The 18,887-nt window shown below is 36.0% G+C and overlaps 1 protein-coding gene across 2 annotated transcripts in view; it reads right to left on the bottom strand.

Annotated features, from left to right (window-relative positions):
* The window catches only part of CRACDL (CRACD like), a 51,040-nt gene that overhangs the window by 26,925 nt on the left and 5,228 nt on the right, over window positions 1–18,887 (bottom strand). The window contains exons 3-5 of one of the 2 annotated variants that reach the window (XM_081946776.1): window positions 12,504–12,675; window positions 3,719–3,800; window positions 2,038–2,206 (exon numbers count right to left, since the gene is read on the bottom strand). In XM_081946776.1, the coding sequence (XP_081802902.1) occupies window positions 2,038–2,206; window positions 3,719–3,785 (236 nt within the window). In that variant the 5' untranslated portion in view covers window positions 3,786–3,800; window positions 12,504–12,675. Of the gene's footprint in view, window positions 1–2,037; window positions 2,207–3,718; window positions 3,801–6,920; window positions 6,929–12,503; window positions 12,676–18,887 lie in introns of those variants that run through there. The other variant, XM_081946777.1, reaches the window with a different exon arrangement.

Genomic DNA, 18,887 nt, shown 5'->3' with positions numbered 1-18,887 from the left:
CTATGTAGAACAAAGTATAATCACATAGTTTAGTTAGAAAAATCTAACCAATAAATTGGCCAATGAATAATTTGGGGTTCAGTCATAAGAGATACCCAACGTATTAACAGAATTGAAAAGGATTCTAGATAACACATTTCCAACTGGGGTCTGCAATTCTTCAGACAATTTTAGTCCAGTCAGTTCCAAGCTAAAGTTGTAGCTACCAAATACTTGTGAGCCAACTACCGTAGGTAGATTAGACCAAAAAATCAACTCCATGCAGATGCTAAAACTAATTTTATTGAGATAGGCTATAATAACAGAACCTTGCAAATTTGTGCTGTTAATGTTTAACAAGTTATGTTAATTTATATTATCCTTCCAAATATTAAAACTTAAAATTAAACATTTCTTCTTTAAATAAAGGTGCTATATAGTGAACACAAAAAAGAGAAACTGTAAATATGAGGGTCTCCTAATTATCTGCTACAAATGTTCAGTAAAAATAGCAAAGTAATATTATCCTTCTTCAATCTAGTGCTTTCCATATTTATTGAACTATTATTTCCATAGCTCTTTTTATCTTGCATAAAGATAAATTTCCAGAATTTTTACAGTAGCCTTTCTGTACATTGACTTTGAAGTCATTTTAATAGTAGTACTAATAGGAGATAAAACCATTACAATTTTGTACAATAGCACCTTCTAATGGCAATATTGAGCACAACATTCCTTATTATAGGCATTATAAGACAACATTCTGGAACATTTACTTATTTTATCGACTTCATAAAGTTTACTTTTCCCAGTATAGCTTGCTACAAATGAAAATCACCACATAGTTTTTGAAAATATTCTAAAATAGTAATGAAAATACTACATAGCACACATACACACAATAGAGCTTCAGATCCAAAATTGAAAATGTGCTTTGGAGTAAGACATGGATACCCACCCTTCAACCTCTTGGCGTTTTCTTAAAGAAACTGCCTCTTTTCCTTGGATTACAAATAGTTACACAAATCCAAGAAATTGTGCTTTGGATTTAAAGAGGCACAGTCAAGGTTAGAGCAGATGTGTGTATGCCGTCAGGGTCCATTTAACTCAAATTCATTTTTCTGGGAGTGCACAACTATCAGAAGCAACTTGTTTATGGAGCCTGCCCCACAGCACTGTTTCAGTGTTGACTCTGAATGTCTTGAAAAAGCACCTTTGGGATGTTTTGACTCTGAAGCATAAATCAAACAGCAGACTGACTGACCGAAAACCTTCCATTCGAGACATAAAAAGAGAAGAATTTTGGGAGGATATTATTCTCCCACATAATACAGGTAGTCCTCAACTTACAACTGCTTAGTGACCATTCAAAGTGATTTATGACCATTTTTTACCCTTATGACAGCATCCAGCATCCCCATGGTCATGTGATTTACACTCGGATGCTTGGTAACTGGTTCCTATTTATGATGGTTGCAGTGTCCTGGGGTCATGTGATCATCTTTTATGACCTTCAGACAAGCAAAGTCAATGGGGAAGCCAGGTTCATTTAACAACCATGTTACTAATTTAACAACTGCCGTGATTGACTTAACAACTGTGGCAAGAAAAGTCGTAAAAAGGGGCAAAAGTCACTTAAAAATTTCTCACTTAGCAACATAATTTTTGGGCTCAATTGTGGTCGTAAGTTGAGGACTACCTGTACTGGGATGGTAAAAAGAAGTTGCTGGCAGGATAATGAAGTATGTGCTTGATGTACTTCACCAGCAAGAGTATTCAGAATATTCATTCATTCATTCATTCATTCATTATTCCACCCCTCTCATTGAGACTATCACTAAGAATGTCTATTTCTAACAATGCTTTCTACTCTCCAGCATGAGTGGATATCAGAAGATTGTTCTAATTATGTCTTTACAACAGCTTCAGAGGAGTATCCTAGATATTCAACAAAGGAAACATTTGTACACATGGAGGATAACCCTTTAGAAATAACCTTGTTTTTCAGTCAACAACAGCTTGCTTTGCAAAGAAGGAAAAGGTAAGCATGTGACTTACTGCAGATCATCTTCAGAATCATAATCTATATGCCTAGATGGTGTGGCTGAGATATCAATTGCGGACTGACATGTGTTGATATTATCATGTCCTGAAGATGTTAATGTTTCTTTCCTTTTTCGTTTCCCAAAGAACTTTTTAATAGATTTAAACTTTGACTTCTTCTTTCCTAGGTGAATTAATGAAAAATAATTCTTTTTAGCCAGTTTTTTCAAAGGGTCACAAAATCAGAACAAAATTATATGAGAATCATTCTGCAATTTGGACAATTCCACAATTTTTATCCCTAAAACTGACAGCAGCTTTCATTGAAAGAGATATGAAAATAAGAACCAGAAATTAATGATACTAAAAGAAAATCAACTTTTCCCCCCAAAATTGATAATCTAATTTACAAATATAATTCTGATTTTAATATACATACAGGAATAATTAATGTAAACTAAGTTGAAATTGCTAAATGTCTATTCCAAGTTTAGAGAATGTCTCAATTCACTCATAATAAAATGTAAGCTTCAGAATGAGCATATAGAGGACTATATTAAGCATACAAATATTTTTCTTTAAGAAGCTAAGATGCTATATTTCTTCCACATAACCTTCCACTTTCCTATAAATAAGAATCAATGAATTCAATATAATATCCATAGGATTGTACTGTCAGTTGATAAATATTTTTGTTTTAAAATATTACTTTCACTATTTGGTCACCAAGTGAAATGTGTTTTTCTAAGTTTTTATAGTCAAAAGGTACCCATCTTGATCTTTAAAAAGTAAGGCAATGTTACTCGCAAATGTGAACATATACAACACATAGCTTCTCCTTTGGAATAATTTCCATTCATATACAAATCATACAACAGACGGGTTGATTAGTTATGTACATTTTAACCGACTACATTAAGTGCATTAAAATTGAATTGGATAATTGACCTAAAAGAAACAGTGTTCCTATTCTGCACATTTTTGCTCATTCACCCCCCCAGCCCCCAGGAGCACTCTACAAGCCTCTCAAAGCCTCTGCATGCCCTCCCCCTTTTTTTGCAAAAAATGGCCCCAAGGAGCACACTGCAAGTCTCCCAAAGCTCTGCATGCCGAATTGCTAGTACTGTATTTTTTGGATAAGATATACCGGAGTATAAGACGCACCATGATTTTGAAGAGGTAAATTTTTAAAAAAGTTTTTGCACTCTGCAGGCCTCACAAATCCTCTTCACGCCTCGTTTTTTGCAAAAAAAAAAAGGGGGGGCATGCAGAGCTTTGGGAGGCTTGTAGAGTGCTCCTTGGGGCTGGGGGGGGGCAAAAATGAGCAAAAAAACAGCCAATTTTTCACAAAAACAGGCCATTTTTTGCAAAAAAAAAAAAGGCATGCAGAGCTTTGGGAGACTTGCAGTGTGCTCCTTGGGGCCATTTTTTGCAAAAAAAAGGGGGAGGGCATGCAGAGGCTTTGAGAGGCTTGTAGAGTGCTCCTGGGGGCTGGGGGGGATGAATGAGCAAAAATGGCTCATCCATTTTTGCAAAGGGGTGGGGTTTTGGTAGGCCAAAAATGCTGTATTCAGTGTATAAAATGCACCCAAATTTTCACCCTCTTTTAGGGGGAAAAAGGTGTGTCTTATACTCTGAAAAATACGGTAGTTATCAGTATTTTCTCAAACATACATAATTATAATGAGACATTTACCTGAAGCTTCTTCCCCAAATCCTTCTGCTTCTTGAAACTTGGTATCCATTGTCCTTGTAAAATTCATACACTGTAGTAGTCTCTTAACATAGAAACATAAAAACTAACATTTGAAAGTTGAATGCATGTTTTTTTAATTGACAATATCTACTTCTTACTCCTGACCACAGTCACTTTATCAGCTATGAACCTTAGTCAGGATTTCCCATTCAGTGGCCAAATCCTGGTCATATTTTTAAAAAGGATTTTTAAATTGGAATAATCCTGTCACCCAGTCTTGAAAAAAGGATTATTATAAATGTGTCAATATGGTGGTATTTTAATAAAATATTGCTTAGTTAAAGTAATTTACACCAAGTGTTTTCATAGCTGAACATTTTAACATACAAACTAATTGATTCCCTGAATTATATCATTGCTCAAAAATGATTGAGAAACTGCTTGCTTTGCTTATTTGCTATCTCTCAGAGTCCTTCCAAAATGTAATACAGGTAGTCCTTGATTTATGACCATGGAGATTCTCAGTCATCCAGGTCATGCTTTTTTCCAAAGTCCAGTTGCCTTTTTTGGGGGGAAAGCACCTTTGGGACCTGATTTATGATGATCATTGAGCTGAAATTATGGGCATAAGCTGTGTCGATCATTAAACAGGTCATATGCATTTATTTGTTTATTAAATGTATATGCGGCCAATCTTCCTGATAGTGTGACTGTGGTATGTGACCAACCCAATTTTACAACATGTTGTTCAGCAGTTGTTAAGAAAATCACCATGGTCATCAAGCAAATCCACAATTATTAAGCCAGGGGGGAATTCTGGGAGTTGAAGTCCACAAGTCTTAAAGTTCCCAAGTTTGGACACCCCTGTATTAAGCAAACCCATGGCAGGTTTTTGCTGGAAACCAGAAGTAAATGCCAATTTCTAACTAAACGTGTTGTAAAACACAGTCATATGTTTTGATTTTATGGACTACCTGCAAGTTTGTTGACCATTTTATTAGGGCTTGCAAGACTCTGGTGAAGTCTGAAAATCTCCCAAATATCTTTGCTCATTCCTGACCAAAGTACAAATACATTTATTCCACATCTTCTCAGGACATTTTATGCGGTTTTCATTGATTCGGGTTTTTCTGCCTTCAATTTTGTAAGATTTTAGATCAGTGGTTCTCAACCTGTGGGTTGGGAGCCCTTTGGGGGTCAAACAACCATTTCACAGGGGTCGTCTAAGACCATTGGAAAACACATATTTTTGAAAAAATATGGAAAATATAAAATAATCTTATGGTTGGGGGGTCATCACAACATGAGAAACTGTATTAAAGGGTTGCGGCAATTGGAAGGTTGAGAACCACTGTTTTAGATGAAGTAGGCTACTATGCAGTTACTATGTATACCTCATGGAGAGGGAAATGAATACATTATGTCATTTTATAAGATGTAAAAGTTAAATTCTGGGTTCAGTTTCTGGTCTTGCATCAGACAGATACAGTACTTTTTTCCTTGCATCTTTTTTCCTCTTAATATTCTCCAGTTAGAGGAACAGCTCCTTTCTATGAAAAAAGTCCAGCTATTTTATTTATCTGGTTGCGTTTAGGGTTAGAAGGAATTAAGGACAAACATATGATGTTCCCTGGAAGTGTTTGGAAAGTGAGATGAGTGGTAGAGAACTGATATTTAACACACTGGCTATTTTAGTTTGCATGATGAAATTTTTGTGTTATCATCTATGCCCATTTACTAAGGCTATAGTTTGGATATTAATTTGTCTTTAAAGTTTAAACAAGGAGCTAAGAATGTGCTATTGTCCAGTCCCTACAGTTATGAATAGTCAAATAATTGTATAAAGAAGAACAATAAGTTAAAGTGATGAATTTGCAGGCTCTGGAGTATGGTCAAAAAGCACGGAACAGCATAGCCTCAAATATTACAATTAAAATAATAATAATTAGAGCCAGTTTGGTCTAGTAGTTAAGACTCCAGATTATGAAGTGGGAAATTGTGAGTTCAAGTTGTGACTTAGTCATGAAAACCAGCTGGGTGACTTTGGGCTAGTCATTTCTCTCAGTCTAATCCACATCACAGAGTTGTTGTTGTCGGGAAAAGTTCTAATTTTATGCCAGATTCTGGAGTTCGATATCTTGGGCAATACATTTCAAATGTCTATCTTGTAATTTATCTTGACAATGCTACTAATGAGCCTTCACTTTAGCCATCCTAGCAACAGGTTACATGGTCATGCCAAGAAAGAAGAAAGGAATACAACTCTGAGCTGACTTTCAAAGAAGATACACAATGTTCGGCATTCTCAGCAGACTTTAAAGATCTACAAACAGAACCATATCCTGCATTTATTTAGCAAGTAGAGGCTTTGGTAGAACAGCAAGAAAACAATTATTTTTCCAGAGCTGCTTCCACAGACTTTTTGCAAATATAAGCTTTTTAATGATGCATGACAAAAAAAAAGGATTAAACTTTCCCTTAAACTTCTGGTGGGATGATTTTTCTTGCTTCTTTCTCTTTTATTGAATATTTTTATTGTTTATTTTTCAAGTTTTTTATTATTTTTACTGTTTTTTATTTCTTTTTATTTATTTATTTTTTTGCTTAATGTTTTTCAGCAAAGTTGCTTTTTGAAAAAAATACTGCACGTTATTTCTTGTTCTTCATCTATGGAAATATTGGGGTGTGAATCGGGGTGTTTCACATTTAGGTTATTGTTAATTACCAATTGGAATTGGAATATAAAAGAGCTTCGATATCCTTTGAAGAGAAGATACATTTTGACTAAATGGGGGTTCTGTAGCAGGCAAAATCTCCCTGTTCTCCGACAGACATTACTAAATTCCCTGGGAGACTATAGATAAAAAGAAAACAATCTCAACTTGCTGTAATAATTCTAGGCAGCAGCCAAGCTTATCTGACATTAACAATAACCACTATGTTATAAACACATTTCCTCATCTGACGTAATCCCCAAGGATCTAACAAAAAGCTGAGCAAGCTGGAGTTTATTAACATGGAACATAATGCTAAAATATTCATATAGCATTCTTATGATGCTATGATAGCGCTCTCTTCTCTCACTGGAACTGCTTGGAATCCTATTTTAGGTGGCATTCTATTTCCTCTGTTGTTAAACTGTAAAGCAAACTTGGTTCTATTAAGTAAGAAATTATAGTATATATATTTAAATCAAGACCACCTGGAAATTTCAACTGGTCCAGAATGCAGCACCATGCATAGTAATGAAGGCAAATAATTAAATAAATAAATCATAAACTCAAACCTCAGCACTTTAATAAAAAGTCAATGACACCAAAGCTGTCAGTATATCCTAAAGACAAAGATGAAAGTTCTTTTTTCCCCCTCTCCTAGAAAAAGAGGAAGTATATTTTTATTTGCTTAAAATATTTTAAAATTGGTTCTTGGAGCCCACCCTCTCATGGTACCACAGAACAATTTGCAGTCACGTGGTTTTTAACAGAGATCAGCAGAAATAGCATTCCAGCAAAACCTGAAAACACCATGCCGGCTAGAATCCTTTTAGGCATTGGGTAAGATATGTTGAAATAAAATAGTAAATTTTAAAAATGGCTAGGAAGATTTGTTTCAGTTTCTCGAGCATGGTGGTGTACTTTGCTACTATGCCCATCATCATGTCCCACCATACATGATTTCCTTCCAGAAAACTAACTCGGTAAAAGGACAAAGTGAAAGTAAGGTTTCTGTTTAAAGGCTGTTTGTTATGAAGTGAGCATAGTTCCACTAATCCATTGCCTGGTCATTGTATCTTTTTCCTGGCTTTCCTGTGGCAGCCCTTGAAGTTCAAAAGGCCTCTTACCCTCCTAGACTTTTGCAGAACACCAAAGACCTGTTGGTTTGTTGGTTGCTTGTTTGTTTGTTTTCTTCTCTTAATCAATGGGATGAGGGGACTGCACATCAGATTTTTGGGGGGGCGGGGGGTTGCATTTGGCCTTTGTGTTATTTTCCTTCAAAATAATATTGAGCTTATTCAAGAAAAATAAAAATAAAAACACCAAAATATTGGCAAAAGAAAAAAAAAGCATGTGTATGTGTTAAACTTTTAAATACACTTTAAAAATGTTTTTGTGTTATTTTAATGTTTGATTGGGAGCCCCCGAGAATTTGTGATAAGATGAATGGCTATATTCCTTTTAAATAAAGGAATAGAAATTGTGCCTTTTAGCCACAGATTTTTACTAATTCTACTTCATTCCTTACAATCTTGACTATCTCCCTCAAAGGCCTCCAAATAATACTCCTCTATTTCAGGCTACTGAAGCAGATGATGGATTATATATGGAAAATTCTTTTTCCAGTAGCCATTTATTTCCATTCCATGAAAAACCCAGAAAAGAACACCTAAATGCACTCCCCACACACTTAAGTGAATCACCACCTAATCTCTAGTAAACTGGAGGAGTGAGTTGCAGCTGCAATCACGGGAAAGCATCCCAACCTGATCTAAATACATAATACCTTGTACCAGCTGACCTTCTGAATCATCGTAAAGGGATATCCAATGAGAGGCAGGCAGAGAGGCAGGCAGGCAGGCAATTTCTTGGAGTTAATTTCTTGGAGTTTTTTCCCCCTTGAAAATGTTTTATTTCTCATCCAAGAAGCTTCTTCAGTTCTTGAAGAAGTGAGTTTTGAAGAAGCTTCTTGGATGAGAAGTGAAATGTTTTTTTAAAAAAATAACCAAGAAAGTCCAGCTGCTTTTTTAAAAGCATATTTGGGACAATTATGACCTGGATGATTGTGAATCTCCAAAACATTCTGCCCCATGAAGTTCAGGAGGTCTCTACCCTCCTAGCCTTCATAAAGCACTGAAGATCTGGCTTTTTCCCCAGGTCCTCAGCTAGGATTAGATAACCGTATATCTGAAATTTAACTTGGCACCAGGTTTTTGTTGTTTTCAATATTTTGATACAGCTGGATTTATAATTTTAATAAGATTTGTACTTTGTTTTAACTTCTAATTGGTAACTGTCCAAAGTTGGTTATAAGATGGGCAGCTGTATAAAACTTTTAAATTAATAAATACCAATTAAATATGTGATCTTTTTTTGAAAAAAAATCTGTTTTCAATTTAAAAAAATTAAAAATAACACACAGAAATATACTTACTTTTACCTATTGATTATTGTTGGTTTAATTCTTCAGAAAAATATTATATAATCATCTAAGATGAAAAGTGCCTCTTTTGATGAACTCTTAAAAGATACTATAGTCCATTTTGTATGAAATTTGAAAACACAGACATCTTTATTTGAAACTTAGTTATTTTAATTTTTTTGTTCAAAAGGTGATGTACTTTTAAAATTTTAGAAATACTTATTCATTATGAATTTGAATTTTATGACATGTTAGGTACCTTGTTTATTTTATTTATAAAATTTTAAAATGTTATCACACCTATTTGCATTCTGCCCTTTCATTCTTTTTTCATGTCATTTATTTTTTCTTGTTTAAATTCATTCTGTAAAATATTTAAATATCTATTAAACACACCTAAGTCCAATGAATTTTCTACACATTGGGTGCCAATGAGACTTAGGATTACTTTTATTTCAAAGAGATTACAATATACCCAACTGCCTGATACTAATAAAAGTTAACCAACAAAAAGCACCATTTTCAGAAAACAAAAGCAAATTACTATCAATGCATTTTGAGCTTTATAATCAATCCTTCATAACTGATTTTTAATTTCCAGAGATATAGGATTAGTAGATGAGAGACAAGCATGGATAGTGCTAGCAATATTTCTTCTGTCTATGGAAGATCAATTTAACACCAATATCTTCAAGAACTAAGATACTGTAATCTGGAATCTTAGTGCCCTTTTCCAACATTCCCAAATGCTCATTCCAAATTCCATAACAACCAATTCCTCCCTTAGTGAATGGAGAGGGAAAAAATTAGCCTTGTACCTAGGCTGATAGGTCACCAGACAGGTGATGCTTGAATTCCACTTGGGCTTCTTGTCCATTAATAAGCAGCTGACATTTTAATAGCCAAGCAAGAGAAGGGATTATATGGACACACTGTCAGCTGCCTCCCCATGCTTGCTTCACTGATATGTGATGACACTCTCCTGTTAACTATGGAGAAGGAAGATGGGGGGGGGGGAGATGCTTGGGAAATTGAAAGTAGGTGCTGTGTCTTCTTGAGAGGCTGCTTCCAGCTGTCCACAGCTGGAAGGAGGGAGTGGCATACCTGAACACACTGAACTGACCATTAGGAAAACAGCTTGCAAGATTTTAATTGGTTACCTTGGGGTGGGAAATGAAAGACAGTTGAGGAGGGGAAAGCATAACATAGGGATTTTGGCATGTGGATCTCAGTTCTGGCTATGCATTACTGCAATACACTTGACTTCTACTAAAAATATAGCTTTCTCAGCAAATGGAGTCAAGGATTGTTTTCTACTTAGAGCAGGGGTGTCCAAACTTGGCAACTTTAAGACTTGTGGACTTCAACATGCTGGCTGGGGAATTCTGGGAGTTGAAGTCCACAAGTCTTAAAGTTGCCAAGTTTGGACACCCCTGACTTAGAGATTTAAGTCTGTGGCAGGTCTGCCACAAACGTGCCATTTTTGTCTTTACTTATGAGAGTACAGGATGCTATTGTCCAAGTTTTATTATTTTAATAATTTACCAATATCCAACTTAAAAAAATATCATTTTCCCCACCAGAAACCAAATATAATGCAATTGATTTCAAAAAAAAATATTACTCAATATTATCTATGAGTTACAATTGCCATGAAAAATTACAAGGGAAAGACAATGATGCAGATAAAAATATAATACAAATATATTACAGAGGATAGGAGGAATACACCAGTTGTTTTGTTTAGTGCAGCTTAAGAAATAGTATGTGATAAAATGTGTTATAGAATAAATTTTGAACTCATAAAAATTGATTGTTGTTCATCTTTTCATATTATTTTGAGGGAATATCAATATATAAAATGTTGCTTTGAACAAATTTTAATACATTGGTTTATTACAAGTGAATAAAAAATTAATAAGCAAATTTGTCATTATCCTAGTAGGTAACATCTTCAGTGCAGGAGATACTAAGAAGTAAGGCTTCTTATCTGCAACATTTATTATATCTTTGTTTTTAAACACCTTTACTCATGAGAATTGCATGTATTTCAAGGATTACTTGCAATCACAAAAATCTTAGAATTTAATTTATTTTTTATTGCATCATGATGCTGAAACAATGCTCATCACTGAATTAATTTTAGAAGCAAACACATGTAAGTAGAGACAGCCTAATTTCTCTCTCTTTATGCTTCCCCACTCATGCAAGTAAAACCTCTGTGTCATGGAAGCATTTACTGAAAGCGATTTGATTTCCCACCAACATTTTTTCTCCAAATGTCAGACCTGCCTCACCTTAGGCTTCTAAGTAAAAACAATCCTTAACACCATCAGGTTGAGAAAGGTAGAAGCCAGGTGAAATACAAAAGTGCAAAGCCGGAACTGAAAGTTGTGTGCCAAACTTTTTTCCCACTTAAGCACTTCCCATTGCTGGTCCCCCTCTATCCAATCAATTTCAAAGAAGATATTTTGGAAATGGCCGCTCTGATTGTAAGCTGGCTTGCAGCTGCATTCCTCTCATCGCAGTCACCTTGAAATGCCGCCTTGGCAGGCACCTTCACTTTCTTAACTTTCACTCTTCCCCCAAGTGCTCCTCCGCCCTCTCACCCTCCTCCCAGGGTTTATGGTAGACTGGTACGGAAACAATTGCAGAACGCAGGCATGAGGTGAGGCCTCAAACAATAGATTGGGATCACATCACTACGTCCTTCACAGTCTTCTGAAGGTTGAAAAAGGCACTGAAGTAGTCAGCTGCTCCAGGAAAACCATGTCTATCTCTGTGCCAGTCTCAGGAGCTCTGGGAATACGGGGTGAGGACCATGTACAACTGAGAGAGTCTAGGTTTTTTTCTGGAGCAGTGAGGCCCAAATGCTTTTCTGAGACTCAGAAAACTCTCAGTCTAACATTTGAGCAAAAAGATCGTGAAGACTATAAATGCTGTTTCTGCACAGTTGGCTTCTTGCCTACTTTTCCACCAGTGCCTCCACCTGAAGATCATCCATCCAAAGGGTGGCATTTGCTAAAGTAGATGTCCCTCTCAAATTCTTTCTAGGGTTTCTTTGGCTTTTCCTGTTGGAACTAGCTCATTAAATGACCTAAAATTCACACTCATCCTCTAAGCAGAAACATAAACCTTTTCAGCTTTAGATTTCTAGTTATGCATCTCGGAGTAAAGCTGATAAATCTAATACACAATGAGGGAGGGGATCTGATAGGTCATAGTTCATGATTAGGAATTTAGTTATTTTAGGAGAAATTATCAATAATTTTTAATTAACTAAATAGCAATGTATGTTCTAATAACTAAATCCATTTTTATAGGAATCTATCATGTTGTAAACTGAGTAAACATAATATCTTTCTCATTTTATTGCACTGGCCATATAATTGTTGAAAAGGAGAGCAAGAGCTGACAGTATAGTGACTTCATACTCAAATAATTAAGACCCCTACAGCTCTGTTAATTTAGAAATATTGTTATTATTATTATTGGCACGGATAGTTTACACCAGATCCAGTAGAAGTAGTAAAGATATGTTGATTACCCATCATCCACACTGGCTTATCAGAATTAAGGGAAAAGAAAAAGCAATTGGCTAAACTTCATACTAATATTGCAAGAAGTAGTACAAGGTGATATTACTTACCTTGAGTGAACTAGTTTCTGCAGTATTAGGCTAGGTCTTTAGTCTTGTAAAATTGTATGTGAAAATTGTTTATTTGTGATCAAGGAACCATACTGAATTTAAGGCCCATGAAAGCAATCCACAAGAAAAGGGAGGAGTCATGGTCATCTATTCTATGGTATCCTTGAATTCCCTGTTGATAAGCAAATATAAAAATCAATCTAACTACTGTTTTCTCTTTGTTTTCAACAAATATTATATTACCTAAAGCCCTAAACGCTTTTATGGATAGAGCATTTTCCAACTTTCATACCAAACCTACCCTCTTATATTAATTTTAAAATAAAATTTACAAATGCTAGCAAGATGCTATCTTTTCAACAAACCCAACACCTATTCTATTTTCACAATTCAGAACATTTTTTGTATTCTACAATAAATATATACAGTTTCAATCTTCCCATAGTAGCAATGATAAATGTTCTAATTTGACACAGCACATCAGAAATGCAGATACACAATTTAACAATTCTCAGAACTATGTTGCAAAAGATTTTCCCCCCCCCAAAAAAACTCCTTGTGAAGTCTAAAACATAGGCTGTTTTCATACACCATGTCTATTATTTATTTTAATTATATTTTGAACAAATCATTATAGAATAGGGCTACCCAATTTGGGAAGCTAAAAGCTAGACAGTAGTATACGTAAAACTCTCACAATCATCTGGACTTTTATAGCGCAGATCTGATAGATTCCCACAGAGGTGTGGTTCATATAGGAAGAACCTAAACAACAGCATTTTCAACAGAAGATAAATCAGTTATATAAATGATTAACAACAAATCAATTTCAAGGCTATGAGCAGTTTGCAATGAGTGGCAGAAAGAAAAAGCAATAAAGGTCAACTGACTCCTTTATGACTTCATTGTAATATGCAATAAAGTTTTTTTTATTTAGCCATGTGTTTCACATCTTAGACTTTAATAACCTGGAATTTCTGCTTAAGTTTTTCCAGGAAATCTGACAGACATCAAGTTAAACCATCATCTATAACATGCAAGCAACAAGACCTGGTTTCAATATCATGCTAAGCCAAAACAAACAAAATTACAGTATAATGTGATCTGGGCATCTAGCCAAAGTATGATTTGATTTGATTATCTGAATAAGCACTTGTTTATTTAAAGAAATTAAACAAAGATTCCAATAGGTAATTCACAAAATGTTGATCATAAACAAAAGTAGTGAACACAAAGAAATTTTAGACATTTAAATTGAAAATTCATAGTCTGCCTTGCATAATTATAAATAAAATAAGCAAAATAACATTGAAAAGCTGCAATTCTAGACAAATCACATTTTAAAACATTAAAAATTTATGCAGATCCTTTACAGATTATTTACAATATTACCATAGTCAACAATGCATCAATTTTCTTGGAGGGCACATGCATATATTATGCTATCACTTCAACAAAGTATTTTTTTAATTACATCAATCCTGATTAATCACAAAAAAGTAAAGGCTGTTTCCTACACTATACAAATGGAAAGAATATGCAACATTTGACACTATTCCTAATTAAATACAATAGAAAAAGGCTTGCCCCATTCTATTTTGTTTGCATTAGTAACCAAGAAATCTTTGCTTCAGTTAGATCACATAGGACTTGGAAGTCTTTACCTGAATACAGTTTTGATTTACCAGATTCAGTAACTAGGAAAGTACATGGTTTGAAGATAAATGCCTCACCTTGACAACCAACAAAGCAGTAATAAAAGCTGAATCCTAATCCTATTCTTCACGTTAAAGGAGGCTGAAGTAATGTTGGTTCAATCTGATTCAAAAGGCAGAGCCCTCTTCTTATAAACAGGCAGGAATGTGTTATGTTACAGAGCTTCTTCCCAAGTGTATGCAAAATATTGCCTTAGGCCGTGCAAATCATCCTGGTCTCTGTTGCTGAATGATTTCATTCAAACAGAAAAAGCCCCACTATTCTAAGTTGCTAGGAAACAAGGAAGGAGTCCCTGACCTGAATTCTTAGTAGAATTTGATGTTGCCCAGGAAGCTTATGGTCTTCACAGTTCCTTGGAATTAGATATATAACTTTACACAATGCACAGAAATCTCAAAAGGAAAATTGCTAAGATAGCTTGTGAAAAAAGATAATGTTATTATTCAATTATACAACCCCTAGAGAAAATACATTGTTTTCGAAGTCTCTAAGAGTGCCATTTTGATTTATGGTTGTGTTTCTGATGGAAGCAAAGTACTTTCCCCACTGTGTTCAATAACTGCTTTGGGTTGAAGGCTGCTCTATAAGCACAATTCCCTTTCCTCATATGTACTGTTTTATAGTCCTACCTCTACTTTCTCTGACACTCTCAACATTTCCCTTAATTGCACAACACTGACTTCATCAGCTCAAGCATCCAACAGCCTTGAGTCATCAGTAAGCATATTGGACTAAGGATTATTTTCTCCTTGAAACTAATACTATGTCAGTCCTACGACTCCTCCTACCTCCTCCTACCAACCTAAGAACGACTCTCGAGTAAAGGTTTACTTTACTAAAGGCCAAGTGGATTTCAATATAGTAAACCTGAACTGAAGTTTGTGCACCAAATGTTCCCAGTTAATTTTCCCTGTCCAGTTCCTCATCAGTTTCTCCCTCTTCCTGGTCCCTTATTATCCAATTATATTTGAATAAATTGTTTTGGGAACTGTCTCTTCAATGGCGGGCTGGTTGGTAAGCTGTCGCATTCCATTCCCAGCATTTTGACCTTCAACTGGCATGTCTGGAAGATACGATGAGTAGTTAGCTTCCCCCTCTCTCAACCAGCTTCCTCTCATAATTCATGGCAGATCGGCAGCTAGCAAAGCTCAAGCATGATGGCAGTTCTGACATTCTACTTCTCTTCTACCTTTGTAAGCCTTTGTCAATCCATTATCTTGGAAACTAGACCAGTTGACCTATTGTAGATGTGAGCAGAGTTGGGAAGGAATTCCTCTGATCACTAGATAGCCTTCACTGTAGCCATGTCTCTCCTACATTTGTCCTCTCCATTAATATTTTGTTTTCATGAGTCCTTTTCATACTTGTTACTTTTTCCTCAGGTCAGCTGGGCCCTATTTCTTGAAGGGAAATTAATTTATTCCCAAACTTTCAAGAAGATAGTGGAATGGGGAGCAAACCAGCTGTATTTCAAGAAAGGGTGTATTTGAACAAATCTGTATCTACTCAACTTTGAAACGGCATTCATGAGATATTTATCTTTTGAAGCAGTACCCCCACCTTTCCATATGCATTCTCCAGAAAATGGAGAACAATAAACTAAACTTTTGCTACTTATTTGACAGTTTCCCTGCATTTACCAGTTTCAGCTACAAATACCAGTCAGTTTCAGCTATTCTGCTCTAAAGCACCTGTCTAATTGCACAGGTGAATTTTAGCCATCTTTTATCTGAATGTCCAACTTCCTGTTATTTCTGTTTGTGATTCACCATAGGGTTTATTTTAAATTGTGGTACTATATTTTTAAGACTTACTGTGGGTGTTTTAACTTCTATATTGTATCATGTAAATTGCTAAGAGCGGCTTGGATTGCAGCAGGATATAAATAGAACAAATAAATGAAATAAATAAATAAATGATTACTGTACACTTGCCCTTTGTATTGCTTCTGGATTGCTGACTACAAAAGGCTGAATTGGCACAGGGACTGCTTCCTGCTTGTTCCACATCCTGTGCGACACTTTGCTATGAAGGTAACCTATTCAGTTAGAAGCAGGCTCCATAGAACCCCACAGAATGCATTCCCACATTAAAGAAGTACACCAGTTGTAGATGTTGCATTAGTGCTAGTCACTTTCTAGGTAAAAAAGCAAGGTGCTGGTTATCACTTACATAGCTTGGATTTATTTATTATATGCCATCAAGTCGGTATTGACTCTTAGTGACCACATAGATTGATTTTCTTCAGGACAATCTGTCTCTAACCTGGTTTTCCAATGGTGCACTCCCTGCTGTCATAATGCTGGTCATCCATCCTGCTGTTGGTCATCTTCTTCTCTTTCTTTTCATCTTTCACCAGCATTAGAGCCTTCCTTTGAGATGTTATGCCTCCACATAATGTGTACAAAGTAGGATTATATAGGTTTGGTCATTTGAGCCTAGAGTGAGAACTCTGGGTTGTTACCTACATAAATGCGTGATTGGATATTGCCCAGGCCATCTTTTCTATGTTGAAACTGCCTCTCTTGCTGAGTTACAAATCTGAAGGAATGTCATCTGCAGGGACCCTTGCTTGAGCCTTCTAAATGATGGTTCCCCAATCTCTAGGACCATTCTCTCTCACACAGAGACTATTACATTATCAAATGACTGCAAACAAGTCACTATACAAAAAGGCATTGGGACTTACAGTAAAGAACTTTCTTGCTGTTACACTTATACTACTGACATTTATGTTTTAATTTTATGTTGTTATGTAGCGTTTTTAGAAATGGAGTAGCACATGAGCTAAATAAATAAATTCTAGGTCTCTTGTTACAAAGATAAAAACTGAGATACATGTAAAATTTGTTTCTGAAATTGTTACCTTCAATATTTAGAATAGTGTCCCAGAATATGGTAAATCTTTTGTTGGCTCAAGTATTTAGACCAGGGGTGTCAAAGTTGTGATGTCATGTTGTTGTCATGTGACATATCACATCACTTCCCCCCCTTCGCTAAACCGAGAGTGGGGGGGGCAGCACGTGACGCATCCAGCCCATGGGCTGCAAGTTTAACACCCCTGATTTAGATTGACCTTGTTAAATGTACGGTATTTGTATCGGTTACATCAATTCAAAGATTTAAAAATGAAAATTGTGTTGTAATATAGAATATTTTCCACAAACTGCCAAAGTAATAAATTAGTCCTGAGACTTCAGTAAAAACATGGATAATTAAAAACTCCATTTCTGAAGCCTTTAACATAAAATATGTTAAAAACTCATACCGAACCATATAGATGTTTATATTTTTATTTTTAAAAGTAGCAATTTCAATTGTTAATATGAATTGATATTAATATTAATCAGTTATTAAAATGAACGCTTGTATGATAACTACAGTGTGACAAATATCATTTCCACCTGAGCATATATCACTAATAAATTATTGAGAAATCCCTTTGGAATCCAGTGCAGACTGAGCCATGTGGAGCATTAATTCCCAAGTGATAAAATGTAACCAGGCAACACTATCATTTTTACTCTACTCCATTGTGCCTAGAAAGAGCCTCTCCATTGCCATAAGAAGAGCACTGAAAACTGATAGAGAAAGGCAAGTAAAAGTGAAATGTAACAGAATGTGTTCCTCCTGCTAAAATTATAATTATACAATCTATCGTAGTCCTAGACTTGTTTTTCCATCTTACTATTCTCTAGAGCAGCGATGGCAAACCTTTTTTGGCTCGTGTGCCACAAGTGGGGGGAGCGCAGGAGGGTCGTGTGCGGGCGTGCCGCACCCATAATGCAATGCGCGACCCCCCAGTACGCATGCGCCCACAACAGGCACTCCCCCCAGATTTTTACATACTTTTTTCACCCTCCCCAGGCTCCAGAGGCTTTATAGGAGCCTGCGGAGGGTGAAAAGAGCCTCCCCCGCCCCCCCAGAGGCCCTCCGGAGGCTTCAGGGATCATCCGGAGGCTTCCCTGATGCCTTCGGAGAGCTTAAAACGACCCTCTGAGCAAACTGGAAGTCACGCATGCGCACTGGCCAGCTGACAGGGCAATGGCTCACGTGCCCTGACAAATGACTCCGCGTGCCACCTGTGGCACGTGTGCCATAGGTTCGCCATCACTGCTCTAGAGCAAAGGTGGGGAACTATGCTCCCTTTATGAGCTGTGCATTTTAACACCCAGAATTCGTGAGTGCTAGTTCAGGAATTCTGGGAGTTGAAGTTACAGGTCATAAAGGGGCCATAGACATCTACTTTAGAGATAAAGGAACCTTAATTTTTTTAACACGAGCTCAGAACAATAAATTATTAATTGGGATACTGAGAAGAAACGGTACAGCTTGATAGCTTGAATCATGCCATTGATACAACTCTCCCACCAATTCACAAGCCATATTTAGCCAATCCAACTGTATTACAGCTGAACATGTCCTATGAACCTGCTCTGACTCCAGTTATTGAAAAAAACCCACGATTCAAACAAAATGTTGCTTAGTGAGACTGTAATTAAGATAATAGTGAATGAATAAAACTACCCCTAATGTATAATCAAAAATAAGTAAGAGGAGTTTCACTTAGGCTCATTAAACCTCTTTAGGTTGACTGGGATCAATAAATTCTGAAATGTGACCCGTATTGGGGTAATATAGTGCTCAGTAACAGGAACTGATAGCTAA

The sequence above is a fragment of the Natrix helvetica genome (genome assembly GCF_964273705.1).
Source record: "Natrix helvetica genome assembly, chromosome: 3".
NCBI classification, from domain to species: domain Eukaryota; kingdom Metazoa; phylum Chordata; class Lepidosauria; order Squamata; family Natricidae; genus Natrix; species Natrix helvetica.
Note: the sequence above shows the minus strand (reverse complement) of the source record. Positions and strands in the feature narration are given on the sequence as shown.